General features: G+C 35.4%; 1 protein-coding gene across 4 annotated transcripts in view; it reads left to right on the plus strand.

The window, feature by feature from the left end:
* Nucleotides 1-9,537, plus strand: part of CAMSAP2 (calmodulin regulated spectrin associated protein family member 2) — an 81,956-nt gene extending 72,419 nt beyond the window's left edge. For 2 of the 4 annotated variants that reach the window (XM_018079055.2, XM_018079056.2), the window contains 5 exons: nucleotides 167-387; nucleotides 1,433-1,532; nucleotides 3,539-3,654; nucleotides 4,624-4,742; nucleotides 6,255-9,537. In XM_018079055.2, the coding sequence (XP_017934544.1) occupies nucleotides 167-387; nucleotides 1,433-1,532; nucleotides 3,539-3,654; nucleotides 4,624-4,742; nucleotides 6,255-6,560 (862 nt within the window). In that variant the 3' untranslated portion in view covers nucleotides 6,561-9,537. The remainder of the gene's footprint in view (nucleotides 1-166; nucleotides 388-1,432; nucleotides 1,533-3,538; nucleotides 3,655-4,623; nucleotides 4,743-6,254) is intronic. The other 2 variants (XM_008926849.3, XM_008926846.2) reach the window with 2 other exon arrangements.
* The last annotated feature ends 1,074 nt before the right edge of the window (nucleotides 9,538-10,611 follow it).

Raw genomic sequence — 10,611 nt, forward strand, 5'->3', positions numbered from 1 at the left:
AAAATTGTAAAAAAAAAAAAAAAAGGCAATTGTCTCTTACTGGTGTGTGAGAGCTCTAAAGTTCCAACAATCTGCTGCCTGTATTGTCCTCACTGAAATACGTTGTTTGGAAAGTTCCTGCGGGAGAATTTACTTCTTTTTTTTTTTTTTTTTTTTTTTTTTTAAGACGCAAAACAGAAGAGGAACGTCAGAAGAAGGAGGATGAGCGAGCACGGCGAGAATTTATTAAGCAGGAATATATGAGAAGGAAACAACTAAAGCTTATGGAAGACATGGATACTGTCATAAAGCCACGTTCCCTCTCAATCAAACAAAAAAAGCCACGTCCAAAATCTATTCATAGGGATCATATTGAATCACCTAAGACACCAATCAAAGGTCCACCAGGTAACAAATGTTTATGTGGAAAAAGAGTCTGTTCATGCTAAAACACCAGCTTGGTTTTTGGTACTAACAAGCACGTGCCTTTCTGAGTGTCTTGTGCTAAATTGAAGCTGCACGTGACCAAACTGGAAAGCCAAATTTGCCAATAGAAATGGAAAGGTGAATGTCACTTACCTGCTATGCATGCATGCATATATATATATATATATATATATAAACAAACAAAAAGGTTGGCTCCATGAGAACCCAGGGGAGACACCCCTGTGTGGTGCAAGTTTCACACACACCCACGTTTTCTTCACTGATCTCTACTTGCACCTGTAGAGTAAGAATGAATAAAAGTTGGGAGATAAGAGATTGATAAATAAAGTGGTGATTATAGGGTAAGAGTACTTAAACTCCCACTTAATAAAGACAAAATTAAAATTAAAAAATTTCTTTCATATTTCATGGTTTTTTTCCTATTTTGCTCACTTACCTACTGCATGTGTAGTTATCAACATAGCAACACTAATCATGTGGAACAATTTTACATTCTTTTAGATACCAAAAAACTGCAGTAATGATTGGAAGAAGTATTGCCACCTTTCAATTAGAAAAAAAGTAACCAGATTGCTCAGTGATCCTTTTTCTTACAGCCTCCTGTAACCTTGTTATTCTCCTACAGCTTTTCTGGCTGCTTCCCTCCATCTTTCAGGGTAATTTAAAGTATTTCATTAACACCTTCCAAGAATCCATCCCAAGCATTAAATTAAGTGCTTAAGCTCTCTTTCATGAGGACTTATTAACTTTGATTGCATTCCTTGATTTGCATAGTGCCAGTATTCCCACTGGTACTTAGTCTGAGACCATTCCTGGTGGCTGCCAATGGCTGGTTGTCAACAAGTGTTTACATGAAGTACACCACATATGCATGCAGGTATATCATGTATGGGTGTTAGTCTCAGGTGTAAAAGCTCCTACTGACTTTCAAATGCTGGTGTTGGGTCTAATGAACAGACTCTACTACTTGCATAGGTTTATAAGCTTTAACTTTGTTTTTATCCAGGTTCACAGCTTTATCGTGTTTTTTCAGTATCTAGTCTTTCATTGGCATCGCTGAATACAGGGGACAATGAGAGTGTGCAGTCAGGCAAGAGAACACCAAGGTAAAGCTAAAATAACCATTTCATTTCATAAAATTTGATAATCAGCTATGTAAAACAAGCATGAATTTTAAAGAGGTCACATATACACTGTGTACTCTGAGAACAAGTATGTTTTCCTGATTTGAGACATGGAGAGTTTCCACTATCAGGCATTAGGGAACTGAGCCATGATCATTTGTTTTGCAAATTTTACCAAGTAAACCAGTTGGGCAGGTATAAATGAGGTCAAAACAAAATGCTATTCACACAGCCTCTTTAATTCACCTGCTTGTATTTAAGTCTCAACTTGTGGATATTTTATTAAACCTGTATGCTACGTGCAGCTACATAGCTTCTTTTCTTTTTTTTAACATAGAAGGTTCTTTTCTGTTTTTTCTTTTTTTTCCTTTAGCAGTTGTGCAGGAAATTATTGAATGCTCACTAGGACTTCAACCTTTCCCAAATACCAGAATTTATTTTGCATTAAAAATCACCTGAAAACAACAGAAACATTTTAATTAAACATAAAAAACCCTATATTATCATTCAGAGGAAAATTATTATTTCTATGTAACTACTTAATTATATTCAGACAAACACTAATTCTTTTGCATAGAAAAGAACTTGGGAAAAAAGGCAAACTAGAAAAAAGGGATTGATAAGGAATACTACATATTATGATATCATATGCCATGTTTTCATGGCCGTTGTGCATTACTCATCAGCTCTGGCATGCCTGCTGCTGGTTTCAGTTGACTTTTCAATTAATTACTTTGAAGTCTTGAGAACTGACTTTCCAGTTATTACGTAAGAAACTTCAATAAAATTATCCAAATAGCCTAACATCTCTTGTCATCTCTTAAAACTTATCAGTGTTAATTGAGATGGGGATTTCTTCCAGCTATATTAGCTATTAGAAAAGGCTTGATGTTGCTCATCTACACAGACTTTACAGGAGATGACCTCTATCTATGGAGTTGTAGTTGTACAGTGCTGTACTCTGCTTCTAATGAGCAGTACATCTTCCTCTGGCTTTGGATTTGGTTTAGGGGATTGAGACTTTTAAAACATTATAAAATTCAGTACAAATTGCTAAAAGTAACAGAGTTGAAAGAATTTTCAGTATCTTTCCAGACCCATACTGTCACCTTGTCCTCACATCAGAATTGTCTTTTGATGATACCACTGACAGAATTTCAGTGATACCTTTCAGATCTTCTTCATGCAGGTGCTAATCACAAAAGGTGTAGGATATATTATAAATTGGATTTTCCTCTATTGCTTATTTTACTGAAAATGAGTGTGCACACAAATGCTGATATAATGCCATTTTTATCTTATTCTGTGCCTGCCTTCTCACTTAGAAGAGCTAAAAATTTGACTGGCTTTTGCAGTAGCCACAATCAAAAAAGGTTTTAAGTATCTTGTAATAATTTAAGAAAACTTAAGAATCTTGCTTAGACTTCTGTATGTAAAACTATTCACATTTGAGTGCATCCTGAAGAATTACAGTACCAGAAGTTACTGCCTGTGAAAACAAAAATCAGAAGGGAAATTGTTTTGCTGTCTTAAATACAGCAGTGCCCACTGCCAGTTGTTACAGTGATCAGTATAAATGAACTAAACTTTTTTTCATATTCATTATTCTATCAAGAACTGATTTGTTCACTGCACGAGATAATTGTTTTTCCAGTACCAATATTAAAAATAACCCGAATTTCCACTTAGTAATTATATTTTCACAACCAAGAATATCTGTTAGGTTTCTGTCCCTCAGATATAGCCCAAAAATTGACTAACATGTATGTCACCTAAATATCAACTTCTTGCATCACTCAAAACACTTTATACAGTATGTGAACTCATTTTTCCTTTGATATTTTCAATAAATATTGTGCACTTAGGTTCATAGTCTGCAATTCAAATCATTGTGTTTTACCTTAATGCAGTTTGCCTTCCATTCGTATTAGAAGGCTTCTCAGGTGAACGTTGTAAATTTTTTAATAGACTTTAAAATTAATGTTTAGGTCTGAATCTGTGGAAGGATTTTTATCTCCAAGTCGGTGTGGTAGTCGTAACGGAGAGAAAGATTGGGAAAATGCATCTACAACTTCTTCAGTTGCCTCTGCTACAGAGTACACAGGTCAGTGACAACAATGTTCAGAAAAGTACTTGCCTAATAGTGGTTCTGTGTATGAAAAGTTTCCAGTTATCTTGATTTGGCTTCCTAAAACTTGATTGAGGACACTTGGATAGAAATGTTACTTTCACCTCCTTTCAAGTAGAGGGTAATAATAAAAGGTTTAAATTATAGATCCAAAACAAAAATACTGACTCTGCAGCATTTGTGATAAGCAGAATTAACTGCAGGCAGGCTCAGAACAGCAAATGGGCTCACATATCACTGTGTGCTTCAGGCAAGAAGAGTTGAAATTTCAGCTCAATTTACAATAGAGTTACAAAGTCAAAGACCAAATTGCACTTGGTATTAATATGTTGGTTTTTTTCAAGTGGTCTTAATACAAGTAGACATATATTTCAGAAATTAAAACAAACATTTCTCCTTCAACCAGATGAATCAAGTCTTTTTACAGCCAGAATAACCTGATAAGTCTCAGGCCCAAACTTTTACCTCTGGTTTTGGGTAAAAGATCTCTGGAATTCCAAAGCGGACAGGCAAGAGTTACTCTAAGCACTGCATCTGCTTCATTGTTATACCACTCACCCTTGAAATCATAGGTGTAGATAAAGAAAAAGAAAGACTTTGCTCTCTCCTGGAGAACTGAAACTTTAGTAGGAAAAAGCAAATTGTTTTATTGTCCATAAAAACAGTCCTCTGAGAGAAAATATATCTACCGAGGCTGCCAATAATAATGATTTAATAATGATTTAATAATGAAAGACACATTTGTAAGTAAATTCAGTCACAGCTGAAAGAATGACATTTTACTTGTTTGTGCAATTTATGGTCTCTGGCCTAATTCTGTATTATTCCTGGATTTGTGGTTTTATGCATGCAAAAAGTCCATACGAAAAGTGCTTCACAGCATTTAAAGTAACTCTTTGTTGGCTTATTGATTAATTTAGCTGATTTGTCATTCCTTTTCCATAGGACCAAAGCTCTTCAAAGAACCCAGTGCTAAATCCAATAAGTACATAATTCAGAATGCACTGGCACATTGCTGCCTGGCTGGAAAAGTAAATGAAGGTCAAAAGAAAAAGATACTGGAGGTAAGGGAATTTTTCCCCTAAAAGCTTAAGCACATAAGTCAAGCCAGAGTCAGGCATTGTGGAGACCCTTAAGTATAAGTGCAAATATTGAAAGGAGCCTTCTGAGGTTATGGCAGCTTTTAGTGAAGGGACTGAGTAACTTCTGTAACTTTTGCTTCTAGTGTAGGCAGAAATGTTCTCCAGGGCCTTAGAAACAATAGTTGTCGTGTTGTACATGCAGCACAGGAAGCTGAATTAATTCACAGGTTAATTAATAGCTACTGCTTGTTTTATGTGGGAACTTCAATATGTAGACTTTCATCATTTGCTCACAGAGTTGTTTTCCCTTATTCATAAAGATCCTCAGGTTGGGAACTTTAGAACACAGCACAGCACTCTTATGAGCAGAAAGAACTGAAATACATCCCTTCTAGGCTCTTCTCAAGTTTCCAAGCAGTAGGGCAAATTCAGGACTTCCTGTTACAGGAAGATGCCTTCCAGTCTTTTCTCTTAGGCTGGTATAAACCTTTATGAAGATGCACAAATATATAAGGGTGAGAACTCAGAGGCCAGTGTGTTTCCATGCAAAAGAAATAACACAGAAGTCTGAGAAGTGTGTGAGAGTAATGGGACTGTTCCTTTTACCAGCTGTGACAAATATGACAGATTAAATAGATCAAACCAACACAGATACTTGGAATCTGGACTTAGTTTCTTTTCCGGAATAAATTTCACAGCAGTATTTCTTGACCTTTCTTCTCTTTGTAATTCTTCTTCATTCATGTCTAGATGCTGCTTTCTCTGTCTTTCCAGTTACTTTTTGGAAATACCAAGTGAGAAATCAGGATAGCCTCTTTCAGTTCAAGTAACTGGGAGCAAAATGACCCCCAGAAATCCCGAGAAAGAATAGCTGCAAAAATGTCAGTCATGCTTAGCTGTAGGGTGAAGCATCCAGCACTTGATAGAAGCTATACATGTTCAGGGCAAAGTGTCTCAGAGAAGTTGTATTAGGTGGAATAGGAATCTGAAGATTTCAGCTAATGAAGAACATTTGTTTGATATACTCCAACTAACTTTATTGTTTGACCCAAATTGAATGGATTTAGGGATGACTAAAACTCCATTTTTGCACTGGAAGATCTTTCAGGCCTATCACCACACATCTAAAGTTTCTTGTTCCCAAGCTTGTAACTATTAGACCAGTTTGATGAAATGGATGAGGAAAAGAATTTCTATTTGGTCTCCAAAAAAACTGTTAGGATGTCTGCTCATGAGGTTCAACTAAACAAGTTTAGCTGAAATTATGTAAGTAAATAACACTTTGCTCGAGAAAGATCTCTACCTTATCAAAATTCTGAAGCTTAGCAAATTCTAATGATTGAAAATGAGGTCCTTTAGTGGACAAAGTTAGGTGCAAGTTTTAGCTCTGGTAGAAAACCAATTCAAAATGACAGTCCAGTGATTTGGAATGTTTTCTAACTACAATGCAAAATTCATATTCTGAATCTTTTTCTTTCTTTCTTTCTTTTAAAGGAAATGGAAAAATCCGATGCCAATAATTTCTTAATCTTGTTCCGGGATTCAGGCTGCCAGTTCAGATCTCTGTACACGTACTGCCCTGATACTGAAGAAATCAATAAATTAACGGGAATAGGTCCCAAATCTATCACAAAGAAAATGATAGAAGGACTGTATAAATACAACTCTGACAGGAAGCAATTTAGCCACATACCTGCCAAAACTTTGTCTGCCAGTGTTGATGCAATTACCATTCACAGCCATTTGTGGCAAACCAAGAGACCAGTAACTCCTAAGAAACTTTTACCCACCAAGGCATAGTAGATGGGAAAAAATTTGCTTGAGACAATTATGATAAACTTGCACTTCATCTTTACTGCCTATAGGAAATAGATTTCTAGTTGCCAACAAGACTCTTAGAACTTAAAACTGGACACCAAGTTCTATTATCATGTCCAACTGGAATGTAAACACAGTGTTTAGGAGTGCAGAAGATTATTAGGTGAATAATTATGAGTGATTACGGAAATGTTTGACTTGTGTGGAGATTTGTATGTGCTAATACAACATATAGAGTATATTTGCTCTGTATTTTGATTAGATACACTGAAGCACTGAATGTTCCTCTTTAGTGACTCGAACTACATTTTTTACATCTGTTGCCTTATATGTTTGTATTTGTGCTTGTCTTGAAATATTTTTCTTTCACTAAAGAAATACTTCTTAATATTCTCAATACCATCAAACTTTGCATACTGACTTACAGTAAACACTAAGTTGTATGTCACTGAATAACAGCTGAATGGGTCTGTTCTGCAAGATCCTTACTGTGTGTGCTGTAACAAAATCAAGATTCATTCCCCTGTGTCTTTATAGTTCTTTCTCAATTAAATAATACTGATTTGCTTATAAACTAAACAGTAAAGGAAAAACCTTTGAACTGCTTGAAGTTTGCTTCAGATGAATTATTTAACAACTCAGGGTATAGTTAAGTGATGCAATTATTCCTGTTTCAGTAAGTTGCCATCTGAGATGTAATGACTGACCATGTATGTTCATAATACCATTAAAATGCAAAGTAAAAAGATTTGGTAGATCTCTCAAACAGTTTGAGCAAGTGTGCATTCATTGCTTTGCACTGTTCCAGCTGAAGAGAGAGCACACGGTCAGGTACTGCTTCTTCAAGGAAGGAATAGGAACTTATGATACATTCAGAACTAGATCCCTGATGTTTGCCTGACAGAACACTAAATATTCAGAAGAATCACAGAATTCACTGAGTCACAGATCTTTCAGAAGTCGTGTATCTAATTCCCATGGATTTCAAGATCCAGGCCACTTCCTGCCTTCAGATCTGCCACTTCAGACTTAAATCAATTTTCTAGGGAACAGACATCTGAAAAGAATTTTCAGTGTGTCTTAGTAAATTGTTTTCTTGACACTTACAGGTGATGTCCTGTGACACAGCAATTTTTAAGTGCTAAAAAGCCTAAATGACATTTCAGTAAATTTATAACATGACCATTTGCAAAACCAAACTCTAGGCATATTTCAGTATTATTTATAAAGGGCTGCATTTTATTTTAAAACAGTGTTTGATTATTTTATAAATCACTATTCCGTTTCAGTGTTTGTTTCTCTTATAATTTGCTTTCAACATAGCACTGTTCTGGAAAAAAAAAAAAAAGAAAATACAAACTTGAAGCCTCCCCTAAATCTGTGGCTATTTTGATAACAACTTACACCAGAGAATTTGTTGTGTGGGGGGGGGAAAAAAAATCTCATTCTCAGGAAAAGACTTGAATGATTTGTGATTCTGTTCTGTTTCAGTGTTGCGACAACTCCATTAACATAAGCCAGTGTTGTGCTATGAGTATGTAGTCCTTTCAGTTTCATGGGGAGACTAAAGCTATGTTCGTATTTCTCTCATTAAACTGCTTTGAGAGAAACTATGCCTCACTACTATGATGTACTCATTTACTTAGAGAAAAGATGCACAGGAATGAGATGTCATTAAGCAGTTTAGAACAGTACTTTTTTAAATTATTATAAGGCCTTAGGCATCAGTGCATCTGGATTATAAACATTTTCTCAAAAATGCTGTCAGTTTTACTGTAATTTATGTTCTTATATTTATGTATATTTGTTAAAACTGTAAAAAAAAAGAAAAAAACACTTTAAAATACATGTTTAATATGTATGTGGCTCAAAACTATTTGTGGTTAGCTGATTCCTACTGTTTGCATGTATATCACCAGGATATGTAACTCTTATATTTCAAGTGTATACATATTGTGTATATAGGATATAAATAATATTAAAAAGGGGGGAAAGAGGGTTTGCACATTCTGCCTGTTAGACAGTTCCTACAAATACCATTGTAGGAACATCTTGAATAACAATATGAAGCTGTGTATAATATACAGTGATTCAAGAAACCAGGAGGTTGGAATTAACTGACACACATATGGTGAATAACTTCAAAAGAAGTTTTATCATGGGAGGCTTTTTATTTCTAAAATCTGTACTATGATTTAACTGAAGATTTGCAACACCATAAAGACACACGCATCAATCTAATCAAAGTGAGCTTAAATACATGACAGGAATTCTTTGAGTAATTTTAAATATTTCTGAATGTATTATGAAATTTGCATTTGTCAACAGGTTAAAGATTTGTGCAATGTCAAAAAGTAGAATGTGAATAATGCAGTTGAAAATTTCATTGCTCGCAGTATAAAGTTTTACTTAATACAGGAAAAGTAAAGCTAGATACGCTTTTCCTTTTTAAGCCTGCAGATTTTCTAATTACAGTGGATCTTTGGTTGGGATCATGTTTAAAAAAAAAAAAAAAAAAGAAAAAGAAAAAAAAAAAGGAAGCTTTCCATAAAGGCCAGTATTTATCACTGACCTTTTCAGAACACACTGGTGCTTTCATCAGGGGTATTACTATTGTTGCTACGAATGAATTGCCAAACTCTCGTCTTAGTTTTTGGAGCAAAATTTCATATTCTAACAGTCATAATGGCTACTGAATTTTTTTTTTTTTTTTAATAATGTTAGTATGACTGTTAAGTTTTATTATTTGGCTGTTTAAAGCCAAATTCAGCTATTTAATTATGATTTAATGGGCACTGTTGAAAAATGTACAGTGTATTGTGTGCTTATTTGTCCACTTCTATGGAGCATAGCTTCCATATTTTTTCAAATGCTGTGCTGTAAAATATTGTCATTGCTACTTATGTGGTACAGTGTAGTTTTTTCCTTTCATTTAAATAAAAGCATGGCACCAAAACAACATTTTTTTTTTTGTTTTCTTGCTTACCTCTAAGTATAACCTAAAATTATCAAAAGTTCACATTAATGTTTACATCTTGTTTCTTCTCATATTTCAGCAACATGGAAATTGTAGGAAATATGAACCTTTATAATTTCTTCTTTTGTTTCCCATCATTTGTTTTATTTCCATGTATAATCTTGCTTTCTGATGTTACCAGAGGAAGGCTATTGAAGAATGAGGCTTCACATTTCATTCTTGAGGACAAAAAGGTGTTACCCCGTTCTCTTCAAAAGTGAGTTTCACAATTTCAAGTCAACTGATAAATTTCTGTACCCTGATTAGCTCCCAGTGATCCAAAGCCACAGAAACTTACTGGTCAGTGTAATAGGATTGCTTCAGCCTGAAAGGTTTTCAAGGTGAGCTGAAGTCTTATCTTTGTCAAGACACTGTATCAAGCACGTGTGTGACTTTTAATGACATAACTTGTACTTGCTGGTGGTGCTACCGTGACCAGAAATGACATCAAAAAAATGAGGGGTCTCTTCCAGAGAGTCCTTGCAGAGTAGGAGCAAGGACCTACTGAAAGAGGATGTGGTATCACTGAACTGTCAACAGGCTGACTGAGCTGTTGGGCTAACTTACACAGATAAAGAATCTCAAAATTGCAGAGCTACTCAAAGGGCAGCTTCAAGAATACGGGAAATCTGACAGTAGGGCTTTTAATGCTGAACTGAAAACTACTATGGATGAAAATGAATAGCTTTCCCTCCACCCCCCAAAAACGGGTTATTTTTCAGCCAGCTCGGTCAGTTCCCTGTGCAGCATCACAAATAGGCTAACACAAGCTAGGAATTGTGTTGGAACATAAACACCCAGTTGCACCCAGTAAAGCTGTTTTTTTTTTCAGAGGTGAGCCCAGCTCAAAATCTTCGTCTAAAAACAGCCTTTGCACAGACCAGCTTTAGAAGAGACTTTGTTTTTTCTACCCTTTGGCAAGTAACACCGTACCTGAGAAACTTTGGCTCACACCCTGCTTAGTTGGACAGAATATGACTGTACTGTGTGTCTGAATTTGTACAGAATTTCTGAATC

Source organism: Manacus vitellinus, unplaced genomic scaffold, assembly GCF_001715985.3.
Source record: "Manacus vitellinus isolate BGI_N305 unplaced genomic scaffold, ASM171598v3 scaffold_44_pilon, whole genome shotgun sequence".
Classification (NCBI taxonomy): domain Eukaryota; kingdom Metazoa; phylum Chordata; class Aves; order Passeriformes; family Pipridae; genus Manacus; species Manacus vitellinus.